At 36.0% G+C, this 27,502-nt stretch overlaps 1 protein-coding gene across 3 annotated transcripts; it reads right to left on the reverse strand.

Annotated features, from left to right (window-relative positions):
* Nucleotides 1-1,554: 1,554 nt before the first annotated feature.
* On the reverse strand, nucleotides 1,555-27,095 carry LOC131064388 (DNA-directed RNA polymerase I subunit RPA12). 3 transcript variants are annotated; one of them, XM_057998516.2, is made up of 6 exons: nucleotides 26,886-27,095; nucleotides 26,468-26,647; nucleotides 26,191-26,231; nucleotides 2,219-2,308; nucleotides 2,072-2,128; nucleotides 1,555-1,958 (listed from the first exon to the last, which is right to left on the reverse strand). In XM_057998516.2, the coding sequence occupies exons 2-6, from the start codon at nucleotides 26,583-26,585 to the stop codon at nucleotides 1,881-1,883; spliced, it is 384 nt and encodes a 127-aa protein (XP_057854499.1). In that variant the 5' UTR covers nucleotides 26,586-26,647; nucleotides 26,886-27,095; the 3' UTR covers nucleotides 1,555-1,880. The 3 variants fall into 3 exon arrangements, with proteins under 3 accessions (XP_057854499.1, XP_057854498.1, XP_057854500.1); XM_057998515.2 differs by having other exon boundaries at nucleotides 26,882-27,095; XM_057998517.2 differs by having other exon boundaries at nucleotides 26,799-27,095.
* Nucleotides 27,096-27,502: the final 407 nt, after the last annotated feature.

Consider the following 27,502-nt stretch of genomic DNA (forward strand, 5'->3'; position numbering starts at 1 on the left):
AGGTGAAGATAATGCTGTATTAGGCTTGCATGCTTGGAATCCATGCCATTGGCCCACTTCTGCTACATCCAATTGAGTAGCTACAAATAATGACTTCTGAAACCCTAGAGAGAAAGCCTTGGTGTGAATAATTTTTTTGCCTCTGAAACCCAAGAGAGAAGTGACAAAGGCAGGAGATAGGCATGTGGGATAGGAAAGCAACAGTTTGATCAAATAAACTGGCACAAGAGAGGAGCAGGCAAACAAAGAAAAAAAGAGAATGTCAATGAGAGGAAACATTCCACAACAATGCCTTTGGATGTTATATTGAAGTTGGGGCAGAGGCCTCCACCTCGTGTAATTTAACCTAATCGTAGTAGAAGTGAGATATGTGAGATATGCCCCCATCTTTGTCTCACAGCTTCCCCTACACCTGAAACAAACCCCATCTTTGTTTAATAGTTTCCCTACACCCGAACGAAACCCCATTCCTTGCCCACCTCCACAATCTGCTGCATCATTCTCTCAAGCTCCTCACGTTTCAGTTCACTCTGATTTATTATGGGGTATATTTTCATCCTGCAAAGAGTGACTACCTCCATAATCAACCGGAGGAGTCACACCTGTTACCTTAAAGCATTCTTTGCAGCCGTTAAATGTAACACAATAAAATGATCCATCAATTGAAAAACAAATGCAATGATTATTGCAGACAATCCTGGCAATTGATTTATTTCCCGGCATTAGATATTTCCCCTGCACCCTACAAGTTTTCAGGACTGAATTCTGGAGCTTGAAAGCTCTCACAATATAGCTTAATAATGTTCGTTACAAGAATTTATTTTTTGTTTGTATTCTAAATCATTTTAAAAAGCTAATCAGGGACAAAGTTATGTTTAAAATTAATAATAAAAGGCTGATCATTCAGAGCACTAGCATCTAGGAAGTGTGATGAGTGAAATGTGTTGGTTGAAGTTGGATTTTAGTTGCAGAAATAAACTAATAACGTTATAAAGTCTTCTAGGTTGTCAAGAAATATAACCACACGATTAAGTTAGATATTAAATTGCATAAATCATTATGGAATTTATACTCAACCTTAAAGGATATGAGGAAAGTTTTCTGAATTTGCTTCATAAAGGTGAACCATTTACATTCAGATCTCAGATCAGATAAGATTTTGTTTGATGTTCTAAGTGAGTTCCGACCTAACAGAATAAAGTTAGACAATTTGTTAGCCAACCATTAGTCGGAAACCTGTGAGATGCTGAAAACTTGTAATCAGGGCCACTGAAATCTTAAAACTTGTGTTGAAATTCAAATTATTAGCTTACGCTTAAATATGAAAACAAAATTAAATCAGAGTTCTTTAACATGGTATGCAGCTTGTTTATTCTCGTATTATTAGTGAGCAACAATAAAAAATGAATACATCGGACTATTCATCACACCATAGAATATAGCTTGACTTGAAAATGAAATCCATTGACTAAATATGAAAGAAATGTTGCAAAGTGACATTGGAATGTGCTGAATTGAAGTTGTAACCAGCCACAATTACCAACAAAAAAAAAGTGATGTCAGAAAGACTTAAAAAAGAGTTCATTTTACAGAATCTGCACTGGACAAAACACAATATTTTGTTTGTTTACATCACTTTAAAACTTGACCGCTGCTGAAGAAAGGAGAACTGGTGTAAAACAATTATTAAAAAGAATTCAGCTAAGTAAATAAACGTGCATTGTCATGGTCAACTTTTTTAATTGAATACTGAGAAGACTGAAACATTAAGCTCACATTTGTGAACGAATTGCAATTCTAACCATTACATTAAGAAAATTGCTCATAAAATAAATCAGTGATCAGAGGAAGCAGGCTGACAGAAGTCTAAAAAAAGCCAACTAAGTATTGAGTCCAAATTTATAGCGGCAATTTGGACACTCATAAAACACAGTTTGTCCTTCATCCGCAGACCGTAACTGCAATTTAGGTTAAACATGGTATGAGACAGAAACCCTTGAAACTTGTAAATGAAATACAACCAAAAATTATAATGTTTCAAAGACGAAACTAGAAGTTTAAATAATTTTACCTGTCTGGTGTAATACTCTAGCTGTGGATGTTTACACTTAGGGCAGTCTTCATTGACCTGCAACAATATAAAGAAGAATCTTCAAGGCTTGTTCAAACAAATTGAGACGCAAATTTCAGTTTCTTTAACTCAAGTATTATTTCTTACCACTGCCCTTTGTTGTATCTCTTCTTCTGGGTTGTCCTCAATGTCATCTATTTTTATGAAAGGTTCAAGCTTAAGATGCTTCCTTAGATCCTGTGGAAGTATTAGCATCGTGATCAACATTCACTTGAATTAAAAAATACAAATTGTTGATAGTTATCCTAAAAAGAATGGAAAAATATGCAAACACTAGGAAGAACATATGAAAAACAGCCAATCTAATTACATTGAACATTTTATTAATGTTATGTCCTTTAAAGGGAATCTACAACTACGCCATCAAACTCTCCTAGGACTCAACCATGTATCCAGCCTATTTTACCCAATTAATCTGACAGTTATCCTTTACATAGCAAATAGTTTTCTACATGAGCACAAAATTTCTCACATGAGCTTCAAATACATGCAAAATATATGTCCTTGGCAACCGGACTTTCTGCCCTTTGTATTTCAACAATCTTCTATACTCCTTCCTATCACACACTACTTGGGTTTCTCTCGTTCAATGTCTCTTGTCTGATAACCTTTTATTTGACATCCTTAACTGTCAGGCACTCTCATTCCTGTAGAACTCTATCTTTAGTCAATTTATTGTGACCTCATACCATATTTTATATGAAACGCCCTAATTGCAGGGAGAAAAAATTTAACCATAAAATGCACAACTAATAAGAAAATACAATGTCTGATTTGTCAATATATATCCAAGAACTTTGTAATCTATTAATTCTACGACAGCCTGACAGAAGACAGGTCATGGATTATCACAAATCCTTACCTATGTTTTCATATGTCCTACATAATACTAAATGTTCGGTTATTTACAACTAATACTAACAAAATAGTGCAATACAACCATTAGCATATTATTAAAACATTAATATTGAATTTTACATAGATTCTCAACTCAAAACAGCTCATTCTTCTATCTTCACAGTCATTCTTGATCTGCTATAAACATGGTCTCAAAAATTTCTTCTTGTGATTTCAGCTTTCTTGTCTCATTGAATCTCATGTCCAGATGATCATCTACCTTATAAATTAATGTTCTATTAATTTCTGCACCTAAGATCATTCAGTGACAATTTCGCCACTGATATTTGCCCTGTAAATTAATATACTTGCAGAAGTGGGGTTTATTTCAAAAATTCTTATTTATATTTAGTTTGCTTGGAGATATTACTCTGGTGATTGTCGATTTCGTTATTACCTATTCGGAGCTTCATTTCTATAGCATCTGTCACTAGTTTTATCGAGATCCCATTATATACTGGCGATTCATATTATTATTGTATCGTGGCTTTTAATTAGTTTGTGGGAAGGATTTAAATAGCCGATCCAATAAACGTTATCATTTGCCGTGTGGTTAAATAGTATTTTAATGGCACATTAGAGGAGACTATAATTTGGCAATTGAAAGTCTGATTCAATAAGAAGAAATTATAAAGGTTGCGTGCTATCCAATGTTTGCCAACAATATTATTATGGAGACCGATTGATTAATGAAAGCCGTGGACTGGTTCCTTGTGTGGGTCTTCAAAAGTTTGAGACCTGAATAATATCGTGTTTGTAGGTGTGAGTCGGGGGTCTCTTCAGATAGCACATGGTCCATAAGTCAGCAGAAGCCTTGCTTGCACTTTCTAACGCAAGCAGTATCAATCATCCTGCCAGGCGACAGACATCAGAAACGCATTCACAAGGATTGGCGGCCATTTGATTAAGACTAAGATAAATGGTTTTGTATTAAAAGGGTGTTCCAACAGACATTCACAAGAAGCCCGATGATCTGATCTGAAGAACCAAGCTATTTTTGCAAGACGAATTTAAATGGGTCTTTGGAATCCATCGATCCTGCCACTCCTGATATACACAATCTAACCATACCCTCATACCCTTACCATCCTGGTCTGCCAACATTTTCATATGAAGCTTTGGACATGCCTCCAACAGACACCTTACTTGGTACTCTTATATCATCCTCAATCTGAAATTTTATGAAATATTTGATTCTTTTGTATTTTTCTGAATACTGGAAATGAAATGAAATGAAATGAAAACAACTATAAATTGAACTAGATGCTGATCACAACTACAGATGGCTGGATATTAACATATCAAACCCTTAAATGCCAATAAACAGCATCTATGAAACCCTAGGATGCCCAACAAGCCTAGATATGAATAGCAACAATTATAACAGGCCAAACACCTAGAAGAAACCCTGAATTTTTTATTTTTTATTGCAGAATGCTGAAACAATTTACATGTGTTGGTAGAATGATGTTGAAGGCTATATTAAATTGCATATCTGGAAAACAAAGACAAAACCTGATTTGTAGGGCCAGTCCAAGGAAGGGTATGTACAATGGACTGATATTAGGGTGGCAGCAAGACTGTACGGCTGCAGCGGGATTATGAATGTTATTTGGGCAGCAGGAGTGAATGGATGCAATTAATGTTGTATGGCTCCCCAATATCAGCGACAATTGGCTGGCACTCTAAATTACAGCCAATGATTTGGTTGAAACAGCAGCAAATGTGTAAACGAACTCCGAAATCAGCAGTAAATCTCTTCAAATTGCAGACATAACAATTGCTTGCAAATTCAATTAATCCAAATCTGAAAATAGATGATAAACTTGCCAAAATCAGCTCCAATGTAACCCCCGTGTGCAGATGCCCTAAAAAATGAGGGTTTTCATTCCCAACTCTAAAAATAGAAATCCAAGAGGGTTTTTATCCTCCAAGATCTCCCAACAGCCAAGGGTTTTCATCCTCAGATGTTGAATTGAACACAAAGCTCAAATTTTGATTTGCAATGAAGATGGGATGATGCTCAATGAATCCACACACCCCTTTTGAATACCTTTCTAATTCAGGCAGATGATTTGAATTTCCCCCCAAAAGTATTTGCTTTTTAAAATTAAGTGATTAAAAATACTTTTTAAATAACTTAAATATTATCAAGTTACCTCTTATATATAAAATTACAATACTTTATCCTTTAACCTGTGAGAAATGAGGATAGGCTAGAGCTCTTCTCCATGGCTCTAATTTGGAAAAGGGGGCATGACACCTCCCAAGTAGGCCAATGACTTGGAGATTTTAATATTACTAGGGCCTGTTGAACACCACCCCCCAACAATAGAGAGAGACTGTCAAATCGCACTACAAAAAATGAAAAGGAAAAGGAAAAGGAAATGCAAACCCAAAATTGTATTCATTAAAATTTGATGTAAAGGACATATTTACATACTTATATTTGTAGTAATAATAAAAAATATTATTACACTTATTTAAAATTACCTAGGATTATGTATATAATATTACATCACCCTTTAAACAACAAGGGTTATAGTGAAACCAAACATGCCTCTGAATTTTTCAAATTTCTCTCTCCCAATTGTTTTTGTCAAGATATTAACTGGCTGCTCCACAGTTTGACAATATATCAATTTGACACTACCCTCTCCCACATAATGCCAAATCAAATGAATTTGATATTAATGTGCTCGGTTTGGTCAAGAAATTCTAAATGTCTTGCCATTTTGATTACGTAAGTGTTGTTTACCATGAGTGGTGTTCATGAAACTTGTTTTTCCTACAAATCCTCAAAAATCCTTTTGAGCCATAATATTTCCCTAATTGCCTCTAAAGCTGCCACATATTTTGCTTTTATTAAAGAAACAGTTGGCATCTACTTCTGACTTTCAAGTGATGACTGCTGATCCTAAATTGATCAAGAACCCTAAAGTAGATTTCTCATCTTGAAATTTACCTACATAGCCTAAATCTAATTATCTGACTAGTTTGAAATCTGCTGCCTTGGGAGTATTTTAGCCCAAAATTATGAGTTCCTTTCAAATATTGAAGAACTCTGTTTGCTACTACTTAGTGACTTTCTCTTGGTTGTTGCATGAAATTTGGAAAGAACGACAGCAAAAGAAATGTCTAGTCTAGTTGTGGTTAAAGAGACTAGAATTCCAATGAGTTGTTTGTATTTCTTGCATCTTCAAACTCTACAATATCATTTGATGACAACTTAATAATTTGTTTGATGGGCATGCCAAGTGGTTTACAGTCTACCATTCCAAATTTGAATCACTTCAAAACCGAAATAGTAATAAAGATGACCCAAATCTCTCAATTCAAAGCCTTCCATTGATTCTACTTTGAATTGTATAGAGCATCTTTCATTCTTTCTTGTTATGAGTAGATCATCGACATATACAACTAGGTGTACAATTGTTATGTTAACTCTTTTGACAAAAAGAGTTGCATCTTCAAATTCACAATGCTTGAACTTCATGTTCAAGAGGTGCTCAATGACATTTCCATACCAAGCTCTTGAGGCTTGTTTCAAACCATATAACAATTTTACCAACTTGCAACGTCAACTATAAAAACTTCTAGTTGGGCCATGTAAACCATCTCTTTGAGATCAAATTCAATGTAAAAATTTCCACATCCAATGCACCTTTCATTCATTTTTTGCTGCCAAAGCCAACAAAATCCAACTAGTGGTCCATTTTGTTGGTGCAAAGGTCTTCTCAAAGTCTATCCCTTCTCTTTGAGCATATCCCTTTGTGACAAGTCTTGCTTAGTGTTTGTCAAGTGAGCCAACTGCTTTGTTTTTGTTTGAAAACACCCAATTGCAACCAATGGGTTTACAATTGAGAGAAGGATTAATGAACTACGAAAGTCAATTCCTGACTAGGGCATCATATTCAATTTATATTGATTTTCTCCATGCATCAAACTTTTCAACTTATTTGGAGGAAGTTGATTCTGAATCAAAAGCAATATTGATTGCTTCTTCTAGATGTTATCCCAAGATAAGCTTTGCTAGCTTATCTTGAATCTTTTCTAGGAGCTTTTATTCGTGTTCATTGCCTTTGTGCACCCTCCAAGTGCATGCTTCTCCTACTTCATCAATTTTGACCTCTTTCAATGTTTGTGTGGCCCATTTTGATATTTCTTTATATGTTTCTTAAGCAACAATTTGTGCCTCATTTTCTTGATTTGAAGCTCTGACATCTTTAAGTTGTTGCTTTGGAAACATGTTTTCATCTTATAATGAATTTCCAATTTCTTCCTCAAGAGGAGTATATTTTTCAACTACAATAGGCAAAACAAATTTTCATTTTATAGATTCCAAATGATGTAGCCATCCTTAATGTTTGGAGTCTCCCTATCATTCTCCTTGAAAGATCAAATTTTGCAAATTTCTCACCTTGACTCAATTCTTGTTTTTCTCATCAGACAATCTATAGGCCTTTGATGATTTGGAATGTCCCAAAAGGATGTAGTTTGAACTCTTGTGGTCCAATGTTCCTTTTTCAATGCATAGCATGTGGATCCAAAAATCCAAAAAATGCCATACTAATGGAAGATGACCGCACCAAATTCATTTTGAGTCTTCATCTAAGGAGCTACTAGAGATTATTTGTTGTGGAGATAGATTTTTTTTTTAACTGCTTTTACTCAAAAAATGCAATCTTACTCGTTTGAAATACAACATTGCCCAAACCATATTCATCACAATTTTATTCATCCTAACAACTACTCCATTTTGTTGAAAAGTGTGAGGGGCTATGAGATGATCTTGATCCCTTTTTTCCTAAAATAGTCTTCAAACATCTTTCATGTGAATTCGCCACCATTATCAATCCTCAATCAATATGAGGTTGTGCATCATTTTCAACCATTGCGCAAAACTTTTTAAAGTTTCGAAAGCTTCTAATTTTTGCCTCAAAAAATATAATCCATGGCATTCCAGTATAGTTATCAATGAGCAAAATTAAGCAATGTTATCCCGAGTTTTTGGGACGGGGTCGGCAAGGGACAGGGGGTCAGGTTTCCAAGATGGCAATTTTTTTGCCAATTTTTGGGACAACTAGGAGAGGGCTATATAAAATATAGGAAAATTTTTAAATATATATGGAAATTTTAAATGTTCATATGAAAACATGGATAAAGCATTGCATATATACATTATATGCATATGAAAACATGGATATGGCATGCATATGAAAACATTTTAGAAAAGTTTTAACATACAACATTTGTGTTCAAAATTCATTGTCAATACTCAATACACATTCATAATTCAGAATTCATTGTCAATATGAATGTTATATAAAAAAATAAACATAAAAAATGTCCATAGGCTACAGTGCTGACATATAGTTTCATTTTCAATTATGATATGAAAATACGAAAAAAACAAAGTACACTGCTGCCCCTAATCTGCAGCTCCTAAAACTGCATCAAAATCAAAATCCTCTGAGTCTTTACCACCGCCATGGTCCACGTCCACCTCATCCAGCAAAATCCCAACCAATCCCTCTAGTGTCTCCTCATCAACCTGGGTCATGTCTTCAAGATCAACATCCCATCATAGATTCAACCTCTTTTCCTTCTATCTTGTCGCTCCTCTTTCAATGGTTGCTTGCTTCAAACCCTCTTGCTGCTCCACTTTTTTTGCTCTCATACAAATGATCAAATGAATCAATCTTTTGCCTAATGACTTTTAGGGCAACCTGGGAGGTAGGGGCCCACAAAACAATTAAAAAATGCCTTTTTTTGCAACTTGAAAGAGTTTTTATTTTTAAAAGTCTCTCTTACGCCAAAGACATTTGGCTGTACCCAAGATGGTTAGAAAACATCCTAGACGTCTCCAGTCGTCCCTAGGATGGCCAAAGGTCCCCGACAATAGGGTATGGCATTTCGAAAAAGGGAACGTTGTTTCCATTTTTTGGCATGTAGGGGGATGTCCCCTGGCCGCCCCCAAGCCCCGGAAACATACTCAGTATGGGGACAAGCTTTTCTACACTAGTGACGCATCCCCGAGTTTCGCTGATATTAAGTAATTATCTCCACCAGCAAAAGAGACTAACAATGGACCACATAAATTAGAGTGGCAAAATTTCCTTTTTAACCCTCAATTTTGATTTTTTTAATAGCTTTCCTTGTTGTTGAGCCAATATGCATGCTTCACAATTTCAATTGTCTTGGGAAAAGTTGGCAAACCTACAACACAATTATTTTGTGTCGTTCAAATGTTGTTATAGCTGGTATGGCTAAATATTACATGCCATGAAAGACTTGCTAACATTCCTCCTTCAATGAGATGAACAAAGTTTCTTGAAATTGGATCCTCAACTTTGAATTTCAACAACTTTCCTACCTCAAATCCAATCAAGATAATTGTTTTACCATATTTTATCTTGATAATGACCTCTTCATCCAGCAAAAATGAGTAGCCTTGTTGTTGAATGAGCGACAAAGTACAAGTTTCTTTCCAATTGAGGAAGGTATAAGACATGGAGAATAAAATCTAGAAGTCCTAGTGACTTGAGTCGAATTGTCCTTTTGACTTCAAGTTGCAAATGTTATGTCTACCAAATATACAAGACCATATTTTTCTTCGTGAAAATCCTTAAATAAATCACTTTGGAAAGTTGTGTCTCATGGCACCACTATCAAGAACTAAAGCATCATACTAGGTTGAATTCATTCAGGCATAGTTGACATCATTTGATATGGAAAGCACACATTTACTTACAAACTAAGTCAAATCTGATTGCTATTTTCTTCTTACCCTTATTTGCTTCCTTTTATTTTTGATATACCCCATGATGTTTTGCATCCATGATTATCATAAGTCCCTTTTCTATCACATTAATTACCAAACATATTATATTTGTTCTTATGCTTCTCGTGGTGTTGACCATTGTTCGAACCAATTATACCTCCTTGTCCTCTATTTCCTCCTTTACCTCTATCATTTTCATCATTCTTGGAAAATGAAGCCTTGTTGGAAGAACTCTCTTTTTTATGAGAATGGTAAATATTCTCTCTTGCGGTTTTAATCTTTTTTCCAAAGGCCTTTTCTCTTTCAGCAGTCCTTTTAACCAACCAATCAAAAATGAGTAGCTATAATTGATCAATTGCTTGCAATGACTCCAAATATGTTGAAATATGCCCAAAGAAGAGCTTTTATTAAGGCAGTCATAGGTGATCAATTTTAACACCACCAACTTTAACGTCATGCTTGATTGTTCAAACTTTTGAATCCAAACTCATTACATCACCATTTTTCAACTCAAGGTTTAACAACTTCAATTGCAAATGAATAAATTCCAATGTTGAATGTGAATCATACAGATACTTAAATTTGTGTAGTACTTTGAATGGTGTGTTGCACTCTTGTATTTGACAGAAGACTTATTTGTCAACTAAGACCCTTATCAAAATCAATGCCTTGGCATTTTTAGGCCTCCAAATTTGTATTTCTAACTTTGTTGTTGGTTTTGCAGATTGTGTGTCTCCATCAAGTATGTCAAACCATAAATTGACCGTAAATTGTTGACAATGAGAGTATCCTCAACTTGCCTTGACCATTCTAACTAGGTGTCCTTCCTAGATAGTGGTTTATCAACTATTTATGTGATTGAATACATTTTGCTATAAATGGGAAATGGATTAGTTCTTAATCACGCCAATAGGTTTCCCTTTGTATGTACTACTAGACCAATATACCAAACCTCTGGTTATGCTCACCCTTCCTATATACCAATAAGCACATGGAAGAAGCCCATCCTTTCAATATACCTATTGTTGAGTTTTTTTGCTCGGATAGGAAATTCTGCATAGGTTCAGTGTGAACATGTGGTCAATAGTTAAAGTGGTTCAAGTTAGTTTAATTTGCATTTCACTTTGAAGGACGAAATTGAAAGTCTTTTATTTAGCTAAATAATACTAATTAGTGTAGATATGCACTAATAATGATGTTGATTTGCATGCAGCTGTATCAGTTGTGGAGGTTAACTTCTAATTTTTTCAAAGATATGAAAGACTAATTTGAAGGTGTATTTATCTATTTATGTTTCCGTTTTTTTTCAAGTTTTCATTATTATTTAGTATTAGGGCATAATCACCAAGTATCTTGAAAATTCTTCACTATCAAATTGTGAAGGAGACTTCCAGGCGTATGAGAACAAAGCAAAGGATTCACCCTATTAATGACACCTCCTTAGAAAGAAATCCTTGTATGTGAATGTAATTCCCTACATACTCAGAATTTCTTACAGTTGTGGCGTATGTCTAGATAGGAGGAATAGGTAACAAAGCAAAACAAGAAAATAAAATTCTTGACCTTACTTCTCCTTTGCAACTTACAGAATCAAAGCCTCAAACATCATTGTTGCAGCTATGTTAGGAGTTGGGTACATTAGTTCAAGTGCAACAGCTTTACCGTAAACATGAACCAGAGGCACCACATATTATTTCTTTAAGCTTTTAAGTTTGCAGTATTTGTTTTGATGTTTTAATTTTTATTGCATCAAAATCATTTATTTTGCAATATTTTAATTAGGTCATAAAAATCTTCAAATGGAGATATTTTCTTCTTTTTTTTAATATTTTAACTACCAAAGCACATGTTAGTTTTTAGTGATCAGATTAGCAGTATAGAACAGAAAATCAGAATGCAAAGTAAATCATACACATAACACACATGTACCTTGGGAAAACCTCCCTCTTGGAGGAAAAACCCAGCAACCAAAGATCTCCGATCTGATTAGATTAGGTATAGCAGCAGATTACAATCGCCCAGATTGTTGATTGCAGATCATGTGAGGGAGTTCGCTTGCCCTAGAACAGATGTAGCACAGCCTGAAGTAAGTTCGGCAGCGTTGGAGCAGGTTCGGCAGCCTTGAGGTACGCTCGGCAGACCTAGGAAGATGTTCACCCAGCTAGAAGACAATTTCGTTGACTTCAGAATGTAGTTCGCTGATCTTTCGGAGCAGAACAGATCGCATTAAGGCAGATGATATTCGCTTATGTTATATGACTTGTGACCTCAAGTCACTTCCTTTATATACAAGCCCTTAACCCTTATGCCTAGGTCGGCTTTGGCGCCAAATTACAAATTCAAAAGTTACATTATAGGGTCAGACCCATTTATAACCACAAGTTACATTCGCCATTATAGGGTCAGACCAATATCACAAGTTACATCGGTTAGGACCTGACCAATAACACTTTACAAGTTACATATTAATAGGTCCTGACCTATTGAATTTACAAGTTACACAATATCCCAAATAGGCCCATACACAATAAATTTTTAAGGCCGAAGGCCACATTAAAATTTACCAAGCTAGGTCAGCCCAATCAAGCAATACGACCTAGCTACATTTTCAACACTCCCTCTTAGCTAGGGAGGATCCCTTGATTAATCAAGTTACATCGTGACCAAGCTTCATGGACTCTTTCCATGATATCCACCATGCATTCTCATAGAGGATGAATTCAATATACATCATGGACTCCTTCCATGATATTCATCATGCATACCTGCAGAGGATGAATCCTAAGTACATCATGGACTCTTTCCATGATACCCATCATGCACAACCGCGGAGGATGGACCCACCTTGCATTGCCTCCCACCTTGCACTCAGCAAAGGGTGGAACGAGGGCTCTAACCTCGGACTTCTCCCAGAGAAGAATGCAATACCACCATGCCTACTTGCAAAGGGTGGAACGAGGGCTTTCACCTCAACCTTCTCCCAAAAGATTGCCTTAACCAAGAATATAGCTTCCTCTAGAACTAAAACAACAAGCAAGCTCCCTCTGAAGCTGAATACAACAAGCTCCCTCTAAAGCTGAAAACAACAAGCTCCCTTGAAGCTGAACCTGATCGTAGTATCACCAACTAAGCTATGTCTCTTAGTCTTCAGCCTGTGATGCTTCCTCACAGGATGTCTCAAAACCTTCCTCTCTTGAATACAATCATCATCTTTATGCTCCTCAGTTTGTCTTGAAAGCATTTACGAGAGGTTACTAATAGTTCAAGACTATCATACATGATTCACTGTCCAATGAATTGATAACAGTATGAAAAATTCAAAAAATACTTCTCTTATAAGTTAGTCCTCAACATTCTTTCCTAATTTCGCTTAGCAATGAAATTACCATCCACTTAGGTCATAATGAAGCATTTGATGATGATTACGTGGCCTTCGGGCCTCGCCGTCACTTATCATCTATCTTCAACTCAATGACGACATGTAGGAGTTGCACGCAAGGATCACTCAAAGATGTCAACACAGCAGATTGAAAAAGTAACCTTGATACTAATTTGCAGCATTGTCAACTTGCACAAACCAAGTATCATGCCAATGTTGGGAAATACTGTACCAAATTATAGCTTACCAAAAAACACTCAGAAAATTATCGAATAAGGACATATCAACTTGGTAAGGGTTATTTTATGAAAGAGCAGATCTATTAACTCAATCTGGCCAAACAGCTAGGTCAGCCAATAACAAACTTAATTAAATTCAATGAAACATCAAATGTTCACCTTGCAAGTGACTGGAAACTACATGTAAACTCAAGGAGCCATATAAACATTTATGATTAAAGGCAGCCATTCTAACCATGTTCACCCGTCCTTGCCTACTGACTATTATGGTCTGCTAGAATAGTAGGGCCCCTTCAATCTTCCTCCTTTCTGATCTGTTTCCAAACTTGTAGGAAGTAATGACATAATCAGCATAAAGGTATGGCCAGCATGAGGGTACGACTAGCTACAGGAGAACTGAACCACCAGTCATTAAGCCTCTCAAACACCTCCAAAAACTTCCGATATACTTCATGAATCTGTTAATCTGATTATGCTAATATGAACCTGGCTCTGATACCATGTTAGTTTTTAGTGATCAGATTAGCAGTATAGAACAGAAAATCAAAATGCAAAGTAAATCATACACATAACATACATGTACCTTGGGAAAACCTCCCTCTTGGAGGAAAAACCCAGCAACCAAAGATCTCCGATCTGATTAGATTAGGTATAGCAGCAGATTACAATACTGCCCTTCTAGGGCATACAAAGAACTTATATGAATCACAGTTCAGGTCAGATTTGAACAATCGCCCAGATTGTTGATTGCAGTTCATGTGAGGGAGTTCGCTTGCCCTAGAACAGATGTAGCACATCCTAAAGTAAGTTCAGCAGCGTTGGAGCAGGTTCGGCAGCCTTGGGGCATGCTCGGCAGACCTAGGAGCAGGTTCGGTAGACCTAGGAAGATGTTCGCCCAGCTAGAAGACAATTTCGCTGACTTCAGAATGTAGTTCGCTGATCTTTTGGAGCAGAACAGATCGCATTAAGGCAGATGATATTCGCTTATGTTATATGACTTGTGACCTCAAGTCACTTCCTTTATATACATGCCCTTAACCCTTATGCCTAGGTCAGCTTTGGCGCCAAATTACAAATTCACAAGTTACATTATAGGGTCAGACCCATTTATAACCACAAGTTACATTCGCCATTATAGGGTCAGACCAATATCACAAGTTACATCGGTTAGGACCTGACCAATAACACTTTACAAGTTACATATTAATAGGTCTTGACCTATTGAATTTACAAGTTACACAATATCCCAAATAGGCCCATACACAATAAATTTTAAGGCCGAAGGCCACATTAAAATTTACCAAGCTAGGTCGGCCCAATCAAGGGATAAGACCTAGCTACATTTTCAACAAAGCACACCAAAATAAAAAAACTTTTCCTTTTTAGCAAAAGGGTTTCCTCCAAATAATTTAAAACCAACTATATGCAATAAAATGCTTCTCCAAAGATTGAAACATAAATAAAAACACTTTTGCTTTTTTTGCAAAAGGGTTTCCTCAGTGTTTTTTATAACATCTTATGCCCTAAGTTTTCTAGCAGGAGATGCCAATTTCTAGTTGGAAGATTTCAGAGATGGCAGCCAAAGGAACCCTGTCCATCGATACATTTCTAGGGACATCTCTAGTCTCCGAGTCGCGTCTCCATCTCTGGGAAGCATCTCAAGGGGTAGGAGATGGGTCTCTTGGTAACTATGGGTTAAACAGATACAATGAAAAAATAAACATAAAGTATACAAATCCGATTAACTAGTTAGATTACAATGTAATTAACCATCAAATGTGAAATGTAACATGCAGAAACACATATAGCATCAGCAATAAAACATAACATCAAACGAACATGGAGAAACCCTTTTGGGGGGGAAAAACTCCACCACCAAAGAGACACCTAAATTGTATTAATCCTAATAAAATATATCAAACAAACTACTCCAACTCCTTAGCTTGACAACATTTCCACAGTATAATAAGACTTCACCTGCCTAACATTTTGAAACCTATATTCATGCATCCAATTTAGAGAGAAAAGGAAAACAAGAAACCACAAGTGATTTTAGAAATTAGTGGCCACCAAAACAAGGTCCACAAGAAAATAAAAAAACCCATGCATCATTATGCAATTAATCAAGTACCCAAGATAAATGTCGATTATTACCGAATCTTAGATCCATAACTACTGATAGGCACACTTCCCCAAGTCTAGCACTTCATGATAATAGTGACAACTAATGAGGGCTCCCCTCTTGGGAATGTAGCTCCCCACTACCTAAAGAAAAAGAATAAAAGGGGCATTCAAGAATGACAATTGTAACTCCCACTATTAACCTTTTTCCATAACCTTCTTATTTAATGGCATTCCAACAATGTCCCAAGTATCCTAGAAAATAATAATTAAATAATGCCTACCAAACACTCAGGGGTGTCCATGTACTTTATTCTACAATGTTTGAAGACAACATCATACATAAGTGAATAGCACCCTAAATCATAACATTCTCCCACTCGAAATTTACATTGCGATGGCATAACGGTATATAAAAAATCAAGGTCACCAAGAGAGGGGGGTACTTGGAGATGTCAAATTTTTTCTTTAATATAATTTAATAATTTCCAAAAAATATCATGACATAGGACTTTGAAAACAATAACAAGGATAACGTTTAATATTAACTTTAAAATTTGAAAAAACAAATCAAAATGTCAAATCTCATTGTGTCAGAGTCAAAGAGTTCAATACTCACACTACATATCTTATATTAGATTATCATTACATATTGAAATTCAAAAATATTAATAGTTGATGCTGATACGCAAACATAAAACAAAAATCAGAAATCTATCATCTACTCTTCACAATTTGATCATCCCTATCAAGTTCCTTATCTATGATGCTATCCACATAATCTTCACTCTCAAATGCAAGTTCCTCTGATGGTACTAGAGCTAGGGGGGTAATTCAGTAAGGCCATATGATTCAACCGCTTCATCCACCATGGTTGCTGAATGATGGAAAACATCATTTTTGTTTTGTTTTTAACCTTTTTCACGTGCCTTTGGTCGGAGGAGACGCGTGGGAGATGGCCAAAAACCTGGCAAGAGACGGGGAGACAATAGGAGATGTGGAAGTGAAGTCTCCAGCCAAAAATGAGGTCTCAAAAAGCACGAAATGTCTCTGAGACACATCTAAGTCTCTAAGATGTGTCTCAGGGGGTTGGAGACATGTCTCTAGGTTACAAAGTGGAAAATGAATTAGGTGTGAGAATGGGCCTTCCTACACCAACAAAACTTATCTATGTCCACAAGTGTTGTAAGATAATCTAAAACATTATTGTAAGTGTCCACCTTTTGTATCATTACTTTACCATCATCAACCATCTCCTGATTAAAGTGATATTGAATATCTATATGCTTAGTACACGCATGGTACATGAAATTCTTTACCAAACAGATAGCATTCTAAGTGTAACAATCGATCTTCGCCTTCTTGCAATCAAAACCAACACCTAAACACAACCTTTGCAACCATAGTACCTCTTGCAATAAAAACCTATACTTGAACACAACCTTTGTAACAATAATACCTCCTTTTAGGCATGTGCAATAACCATGTACTTTTCTTTTGTTGTAGCTACAGCAATCGTGGGTTGCCTCTTGCTCATTCAAATAATAGCACCTACAAATAGAGTGAAAACATAACCACTAATGGACAATCTGCTGTCCAAATCACCAACCTAATCTGAACTAAAAACTTCTATATGTCCAACATCTTACCCACATTATTAGTCCCATGAAAACTTAAACAGACATAAGGAACTTTATACATATCATCAAAATCAACATTTAACTTAGGACACTAATCCAAAATAACTTAGTACCAGGAAACAAAGGAATACTCACCAGCTCACACTTCTACATAGCAAACCACTGCAAATTAGTCCATAGCCTTTGTTTCCAAAATACATGTTAATCAATTCTAAATAAACACAATGACCAACCTCACTCCTTACAAACAAGCTTCAATGCAAAAGCATCAAAGAAGACTGCTACAAACAATTGAAAGATGACATCAACCTGAAAACCAGAAATTTTTTCCTTTAACCACAAAACCATCAAGTTGTTTCCTAGAAATCTCCTTTTTAAGGTGTTTCACATAAATCTCCTCTTGAAGGTCTGAATGCAAAAATGGAGTTTTGACATCCATTTGCTCTACTTATAAATCATAGACAACAACAATAGAAAGTAGGAATCTAATAGAAATAAATTTTCTAATCTTTGAGAAAAAATTCAACTAAATCAACTCCCTCTCTCTCAAAGTACTCTTTAGCCACCACTCTTGCCTTCTACCATTCCAACTCACCATCTACTTGATCTTTTTTCTAAACACCCACTTGCGTATCTAATAGGATATACCTATCAATTGATGCCTTGCGGAACTCTTCAAGAGTGAAGTAAGAGATTCTCCTTATTCTTTACACGCTCTATCTTTTCAAAACTCTCACCTAGATCTTCTTCTACCTCTACATCATCAAACCCAGCATGTTCTTCCACTTATGCATCTTCCTACTTACCAATCTTTGTCTCGAAATGTGTTATCTTCTTTTCTCTTTCCTTTGGTTGCTCAAGATCAAAAATAGCTCTAAATTCCATAGACATCACATCCTTATCATAAACCATTTCAAAGTAGAGGATTCCAAAGTTTGTACACATTAACATTCTCATCATATCCCATGCAAATACTTCGTTGTGCTTTAATATTCAATCTAGATCATTTTTCTTTAGGCAAACCTTTCATCTCCAAATCTTATAGATTTTTCTTTAGGATTTAATTTGACAGAGTACCTTTTATTGTTTCTTATAATGAGTACTCTATAAAATTATATTTTTAATAATCTTAGTTATTATTAATGATCTCCAATTTCATAAGGTACTATTAAAAATTATACTTTTAATGATCTTAGTTATTTTTTTGCAAAGATATCAAGATATTTTCACCTAGATCTTCATTTGGTACAATTTATATGAGGTTGGAATTCAATTGGATTATATCTGTCATATGCTCTCACCTCACCCAATAGGGATCTTGGTGATTAGAAAATGGTAAATAATCTTTTAGTTAATTTAACTCCAAATTTTATAAATTGAGTACTTTATGAATCTAAATTGATGAATTTACTTTCACTAGAATTTCCTGCTTATTCTAACTAGGTTGTAAGTAATTAAGTTCTATTTAGATAGAAATGACAAAACTAAAGTGTGAAAATTAACTTTATTGCTGGATAACCTTTTAATTAGGATTGATGTAAATTACTAAAAACTATGGATTCTTGCAGATAACTCTCTCATGGGTAAGTCTGATAAATGTTGGTACCATATATTATTTTAAATGAATAAGTTGTGGCTATGAGTAGTAATGCGATGGATTATATACATTATCTAAGTGTTTTAGTTTGATTGAATGTGATAGAAAATACCCATTATACTGATTCAATTTAAGATGCTTCTTAGATATTGGGTATTACACCCACTACGCAAAAGCAATAATATTTTGAAATAAATTTGAAGAAATGTTATAATAAACTTGAAAATATATCAATTTAAAACTTCATGTTAAACAACCCCTTCAAGTGTTTATGAGTCCATGCTTCTCCAGGTTTCCATCTTTGTTTCACATGAATAGGTGACAACTGACAAAAAACTATCTAGGGAAACTAGACCCTAGAAAGCATTGCATACCCACTTGTATAGTTGCATAAACTTAGTTTCAAACAAAACTATATATTTGGCACCCTTGGTGTTGATTTTGTAACTAGGTTAGGAAAACAAATGGATTCGGATTGCCTTAAGGCAACATCCGAATCCTTATAGGGCTGGGCCCAAATGCATTAAGCTCACCAAACGTAGGGACACACCCCTTAATGTAACGTGTGGCCCTAAATAGGTGCGCTCCCCTTGCAATATAACTTAATCATTATTAGGACGCCAAAATAGGGCAAGACATAAGGTAACGTGTAAGCCTTATAATTGTAATTAAGTCTTGGCACCAAAACTTAAGGTAAAGCCGACTTGAATTGGTCTCCACGCCACATATAAATAGAGATTCATTTGTATGCAATTATCACTCAGTTTTATCATCAATAATGTGAAGTTAGCTCTGCAAGTAATGCGAATTTCCGTAGAAGATTAAGGCAAAGTCTATGCTGCTGTCTCTGCTCCTAAATAATGCAAGATCTGCCCACTCATTCTGGAGGTTAGCGAATCTTCATTGAAGACAAGCGAACCACCTCTGAAGGTCAGCGAACCATCTTGGAAGGTCAATGCATCACCATTAAAGGTCAGCGAATATCTTAGAAGGCCTGCAACTATTAGTGAAGGGATTGCAAATCTGGTTCAGACTGGAGCATCATCATATACCTGCCGAGTTCTGATTCAGACAACAAGTTCACCATTCCTTATCAGCTAAGTCTTTATATTTATGCCCTAAGGCAGGATAATGCTGTAATTGTTACTGGATTTACATCAAACAAAATCAGGGACACTTAATGCTGGGTTTTTCCTCCAAGAGGGAGGTTTTCCCAGGGTAGACTTGTGTTGTGTACACTTCTAGTTGTGTGTGTTGTTTCCTGTTAGAGTGCATTATCATTTTTCTGTTCATTCTTGTAAATCTGATCACTAAATTCAACACTTGGTTCTCTAGTATATTACTCCCTGTGAACATAGTGTTTATAGGCAATCTAGGAAACGAAAAAATGTTTCCAGTACTCATACAAAGGACATTGTGAGGTTTAGTAATGCATTTCCTAAAGTTAAAACTATGAATCTAATTTGCATAAGAATAAAATATGATAGTCATTGATACTTACAAGAATCCCAATAGTGGATTGGACTTGTACTTGGTCGGTTGCTTGAAACCCAATAAAGGGTACAAGATCCTTTAAATATTTCAAAAAACATTCGTGATCTTGTACTTGGCCAGATGCTCAAAACCTGAGGGAGGGTAGAAGATCTTTTATTCTTAGTTTATGCGAACTTACAGAGACCCTCGGTACAATAAAATGGGCATTTTGTGAATCTTTTGTGAGTGATTCAAGATCCCAATTGGGCTGAACGAATCAAAGTCTCTGGATGGAGCATATTTATTTTTTATACTTGTCCTTATAGGCCCATTTGATTGTTTGAATACCATTCCTTATTGGATGAAGGCACGCATTGCATTGATCATGATAGGCTGTTAATCTCATTTGGACAAATTAGCCCAATGGACACAAGAGCCTGAGTTGGTTGTGTAATTGTTGTCTTGTAATGGATAAAATTGTCCTATATTGGACAAGTCAGCCTGAATTGGCTATGGTTAATTCTTGAGTACTCAGTTGAGACTATCAAATATAAAATAAGTTACAAATTATCATTCTTCTCTCTTGTGTATAATCATTATAAAAATAATAAAATTGTTATTTAATAAAGTGGTTGTTCCTGAGACTATCCTATTTGAATAATTCCATCCTGTTTGGGTGGATGTTCACTTTGTATGACTGAAGATTAAATTTTGGTTTTGTAGAAGATAAAAAGATAAATAGGTGGTAAAATTTGAGGATCAACTTGTGGGGTCCTTACAAAGGGCTCACTTAATTAGGGTGGCATTGTGAAAAATCACTGTCTGCTTTAATGAGCTATTCTTCTTTGAAGTATAGCAAAAATTGATCAACTAAAGCCAAATTTTCTGAGGGGGGGAATAGGAGCATCATTCAAATCTTTTGGTAGTTGGGTCTCAGATAACACAATATAAATCAAAAGAGTCCTCAACATCGAAGAATCAGATATCTTTGACCAAGCTCTCTCTATGAAATATGCTTGGAAACTCATTACCAAGCCTCAGTTTTGTTGGTGTCAAATATTTTTCCAATAAATACAACTTTACACTGCTGGGTGAGCCAAGTAGTGAAGTCTGGAAGGGAAACCCTCAACTATTGTAAAACACATGTCTAGGGGTCTCAGCTCCTTCAACAAGGCCTCACTTTGTAGTTGGGGATATTTAACTAGTTCGGTTCTCGCATGACAGCTGGAATGGTTACCCAGATCTTTGCATACCTCAACTTGAGAAGGCCCATATAAACCTCCAAGACCAGAACCTTCACAAGATGCCAGACTACATAATTGGACATCCCAATAAAAGGACTTTACAATGACCCTAATTAGTGGACAATTCTACTCCAATCCCTCAATGATCACTGACATGAACACTTTAGGGGGAATGAGGATACACTCAGACAGATTCACTACCTCCCTCAGGAGAATGTACCGCCTCTTCTACGTATAAGATCCTTCAATCAACTTCTCTGTAGAAAACACAAATGAGCTCTGCACACACTGTGGAAGTCTCACAAATGACAAAGCCACAAATGCCTTCAGTGAACTACTTTACATGACAGAATCTTAATGTAGAACCAACTTAAAAAGAGAGGTTTACTAGGACCAAGCAGATTCCTGAACTGTCACAGAAATTAGGAAACAACATTGCATCTACTCATATATTGCACCCTAGCTAACAAACTTTGTACTCGTTTTGCTACAATGTTTCATTCTATGTTGAGGGGTTCATTTACTATTGCTGATAGACTCAATAAGTGAGGTCAATATAATGGCTGTATTCCTACTCTGGAGCTAATCAATAAAATCACTACAAAAAAGATTATGTGGTCCTTGTTGAAGGAACAAAATGACCAATTTTCAATAATGCCAACTCCAAGGAGGCAATTATCTAAAATATCAGTGCCAGATTCACTCTATAGTCTATATCTTTCACCTGTGCTACCAGGAATAGAGATATTAGATCCATACTGGCCTTATTGGACTTTGCCATAGCTCAGAACTGATCGATTCAAGTATATTACTCTCACAAGTTTCTAATGATTAAATTCTAGCCCCTATTGGATTGCGCCCCCATCAAGCTGGACAAAGCTCAACTTTGATAAAGCCTATAAGAAAAATCCCCATAAGGCAGGTAAAAATGAAACTGGTGGCTGCATGCATAAAATATCTAGGAGTATAAAGTAGCAATATGACAAAGCTTTGGCTTTAGAATTTAGCATAAGGATCCCCACAGAAATGAAAATTGGAAGTATAATAATTGAAGTTGACCCTATAATTATTATCACACAAACACACAAATATGTCAACAACAAATTCCTATAGTTACATCATCAAATGCACCCAGTTTATCACAAAGATGCTCTGCTCTAGCAATTCAGAATATTCAGAATTCAACACCAATAGAATGCTGCCAAAAAAATTGCAACAGCCTTGCAAATCGACCTATTGAACACTTTTGGCTGAAAATTAAATAGTTACACTCTACCAGACATGCCACTCACCAAAGACAATACAAAGACATCTCATCTGTATGCAAGAACTAAACAACATATTCCATCTTTCCACCTCCCAGCAACCTCTTGAGCAGAAAGCAAATACCAACGAATGCTCCCAGATTCTTCTTCCTCCCAACAAACCCAAACACTCTTCAAAGGAAGCTTGAAAACAGTACGATCAAGCAGAATATGCTAGTTATTGCCTTAGACTGAGATGGATGCTTTCAAATTCAATGGTACTCTGCATGCATCTCTAGTCAAACTCAGTGCTAATTGAACCCATGACCTCTAGTAAAATTATGGGGTATGCCTCCTAAAGATGAGTTGAAACTTTTCCTACAAGATTCCAACGCACTTCTCATCTCATGCTCAGGAGGACAAAAAGGCAAAATTTGCCATGCCTTTTAATGACTGGACCCCCAATCATTCTTCCACTAATAATATCTTGTGCCCCATGGGACTCCACCATCATATAATCAAGTCCTAATAAATGCAGACTATATTCTCTTTTAACATTCACACACAGTCTCTTTCATCCGTGATCAGGGCTAGAAGTTTCTAACAATTCTTTACCTAACATCAAACACCTTTTGATGATGACAGTGGGCCTTCCCTTGTCAACAATTTTAAAACTCTAATCTGATCTAGATTTTTCTCATTCCAAGGCTGAACAGCTACCTTACTCAAAGTATGTGTTCACTATTATTTTCTTTACTATGTTGAATAAAGAATGTGTTGTTCTCATGGAGAGTTTCAAGGTGTCATTTAAGGCATATCCCAAGATAATTAAAGATAGGGACGGTACATTTGGATAGATTTGATAATCCTCCTTTCATTCTCTCATTCATTTCTACACACCATAGGACTTTGATAAGGATGAGTCTCCAACATCTCTAAAAACAATGCAAATAAGTGGGTGGACAATGGTTGATGTCATTGATATGAATGAGCTAACATCTACTCCTTTCACATTGATCCTAGCATGCCTATTTCTGTTGGAAAGCAAATGGGATCATCCTTCAATGATGATAGACAACCATATTCTTGAGTGACAGCATTCAATACATTCTCAGTTTACATGGGTCACAAATAGATCCTATGTTTTGCAGTCAATGTGGAAAGATCATTAGGAACTTTAGACTTGACATCAGTTAGGAGAGGAGCTAGTCATTTCAAAAATGGAGCTCAGGAAGAGTATAGAGCTCCTTGCAGATTCTATTCATTAACCCTGTTTCTTTTAAAATTGCAGATTTCTTCATATTCCTTTCAAGCCTTTGAAAACTATCGTCCCTGTTGCTGAGCTTGAACTTACCCAAGCAAATAACTCTGGTAAGAAAATGTTCTCTCACATCACTTTTGTCCCTTCTCTTTCATCAGCTCAAACAATATCCAGCCCTACATGGTAACACATGCTGCTGACCTATTTTCTAAAAATGCCAGATACATTCCATGCTTAAAACCTTAAAGAGAACAACTAAACAATCCAATATATCCTCAAATTGACATTCCTTCCACCCTTTTTCATCCTCGTCCAATGAAATCAGCTATCTGAATGATGCCTAGTGACAAACACTTTCACTCAAGAGCAAACAGGCCATTACAAGGATAAAGATCAGTCCAAACCCTCTTCTTCCTGATGCAGTCAACGTAGGGAGATCCAATGAAGGACAGCCCATCCTTGCAGCCTAACACAAACACCATGCTGAATATATCGGTAACCGGTAACACAATGCCAGAAATAGCAGAAAGAACAACCGGTAACAACACAAAATACATATCCAGTAAATAATATGAATAATTCTTATTACAGTCTGAAGAATTACATATGCCACATGCTGGATCGCAATGCAGGATACAAACAATGCTTACAATACAAACATAAGATCCGTAGATCATCCACATATCAGGTTGGCCTCCGAAAACAGTTTGTTGGTTCTACCTTAATCCGAACCTCAGCCTTCCGGCCTCAGTCCACCGAATCAGAATCTCGCCGGATCTACATCTTTGCTCGATCTCTAAACTTTGTATTCGATCTTCTATCTTTTGTCCTCTCAAATGATTCACAAACCTCTATTTATACTGTCCGCAAACAATAACAACTTAATTAAGTCAGCCCAAAGACCAACCGGTTCATGAAACGTGTAACGGTAACATGTCGGCTCAAATCACTAAGAACAACTTCCAAAATGCATAAAACAATGCGCGGTCCTCCAAGAACATCAGACACGGCACAAGAAACATAAATCAACAATCCACAAGTCGCGGAAATTAACCACAACCCGATCCAACTTCACTCAACACATTGCCAAAATAACCGGTAAGAACATATCAACTAGGTCAATACCGGAATCGATAACTCACCGGGATTAAATCCAAATGCCATGAAACTCGAACACGACAAAGACCACGAACACAAGGGAATAAACCCAAAACCACAACGCTAAACACTCAAACAAGAAGAAATGCCACAATCTCAAGTAATTCCACAGAAAACTGCTCAACCGGTAAGGACTAGACCGGTGCTCCTGCATCACTTCCTCAGAGTGAACAATCAACTTGGTAGAGCAGCAAGGTAAACAACAAGAGCTCCACAAGTGAATGCCACTTTACTAATGCAAAATTTAGAGGATAAGAGAAAACAAGCAGAGCATAATCAACAGTAACAAGAAGCTTGATGAGGGTCTGAATATGCCCCATTTCTGTTTTCAGCAATTCCACAACAGTACTGATGCTATTGAGAAAGTTTTAGGAGGTGACATGTCAAAAAAAAATCTCTCCATCAGCAATTCCAGCCGCTGAACACAACCAAACGAATGATTAATCCAAGGGCTCCCTCTAAATGATTTCACTGTCTCTGCTGAACAATAGAACTTGAATCCTGGAGGCCAGGGTGATGATCACCTTGATTGGGATTGGCTTGTGGAGCCATATGCATCTTTTCAATAATCCACCGAAGAAGCACTGCGATAATAGGAATAAAAGTTGACAATACCTGGGTCTTCTTTGCTCTCTTCACTGCCGAATCTGATTTTCTGCCATGTCTATGTTTACTTCTTTTGAAGTAATTAGGTTTTCAGTTTTTACAAATACATGTCTAGTTCTCTAAGTTTGCAACTCTCTCAAGGTGATTGTATTCTGCCCATTAAGACTCTACCTCTATAGAATTTGTAATGTTACAGCTTTTTTTAATTAATTCAGAACTTCACTTTTATCATACATAAAGCACAGGCCATTTGATTATTCTGCCTTTCTCCATTAATTGGGGTTTACAAACTGAGAGAATTATATTTACTCTCTAAAAGAAAATTAAAATTTCAGAATTTGATGGAAATGAATATGTAAGGAGAAAAGAAAATAACAGGATCCATCCTTAAAACCAAGATATCCAATTCAACACACCTCAGCTCCAATCCTGCACCATATCTCTTTTCCTCGAAATTCTGCAAACAAAACATTCAGTATCCTGTAAGAATTCATTAAACGAACATATCTCAAATACCTCAATAACTAATGCAAAGGCCCACAACAACTGCTGAAAATTGTGCATTTCTCTGAAAACATTGTGAGAGAATTCTATCTTCCTACTCTGGTATAGATTGAAGGCAGGGAATCCATCTTTCTGATTTTCTACAAATTATACTCAAACCAAACAACGGCAGCGCAAAAGACAAATTACCATTGACATCCTGCTTGTTGCAGCATAATGGGCAAGACGCATATGCAGGTGAGTCAAAATTTAGTGAGGTGCCACAGAGTTCGCAAAATAGAAAGTCGTGGACATGTAATCTGGCCATGAACTTAATCCTTAATTCACTGATATTTCCTCCGTCAAGATGATGTCCCACACAAAGGAATCCTATAAAAACACAAGATAGATCACTGAAACAATCCCTAATTTTACGAACCAAAATATGTTACAAATTTCTCACTTCTCAACTTTGAAATGTTAAATGACCTATTTATTCCGTTCCCAAACAAACTGATTTAGTACAAAATATTTCTCATACTGTGACTCAAAAAGTTGTAATTATAAGATTGATCCAAGCTAAGAAGGAAAACGTTGGCGCTACTTCAAATTCGAAAAATCTACCTAATGTGTTTCAAGCTTCCATAGAAGCTTAATCCCTTCTTATGTTCCGGGTTCTTCTGTTCTCCAATTTATCCTATTTCTCAGTTGGGAATTCCACCCTGAACCTGAATCCCGTTGAGGTTCAATTGGACAATATTTATGTTTCAAGTTTTGGGTTTTGGGTTTCAGGTTTCGCCAGGTTCAGTACAGCTGGATTCGATTATACCATAGATTCGATTATACCATAGAGTCGCTGCCTTTTGCCAAAAAATTGAGATTTGTTCTATGTTTGTATTGAAAAATGTCAAGTTGAGCATTTAACATCTAAGATATTGTATGTATAAACTATCTAAGGTTATTTGGAATAAAGAATCAAATATAGAAAAAGGAATTTGAATCTCGCATGTGTATTAACATTAAAATGTTATATTAGCAATTTAGCACAACATCCAGGTGAACTAAAACTTAAAAAAAAAGATAAAATATATTTTCTAGATAGATATTATATTGACTAAACAAATAATAAAATTAGAATGCACAAATTACACACAAGTAAAAATTAAAATTCAAACTTGTATAATATTGGTTGTTGGTTTAATTTTATGTATTATTATTTTCAATAGTATTAAAGGGTAGAATGTA

This window comes from Cryptomeria japonica, chromosome 5 (assembly GCF_030272615.1).
Source record: "Cryptomeria japonica chromosome 5, Sugi_1.0, whole genome shotgun sequence".
Classification (NCBI taxonomy): domain Eukaryota; kingdom Viridiplantae; phylum Streptophyta; class Pinopsida; order Cupressales; family Cupressaceae; genus Cryptomeria; species Cryptomeria japonica.

Bases quoted from the DNA above. Each gene is read 5' to 3' on its own strand.
- LOC131064388 (XM_057998516.2), bottom strand. From the start codon at position 26,585: ATGGCCAGATTACATGTCCACGACTTTCTATTTTGCGAACTCTGTGGC. The intron at 2,309-26,190 runs GTGTGTTGAATT...ATACTTCCACAG, and splicing joins GGTGCAGGATTGGAGCTGAG to GATCTAAGGAAGCATCTTAA. The intron at 2,129-2,218 runs GTAAGAAATAAT...ATATTGTTGCAG, and splicing joins AGATACAACAAAGGGCAGTG to GTCAATGAAGACTGCCCTAA.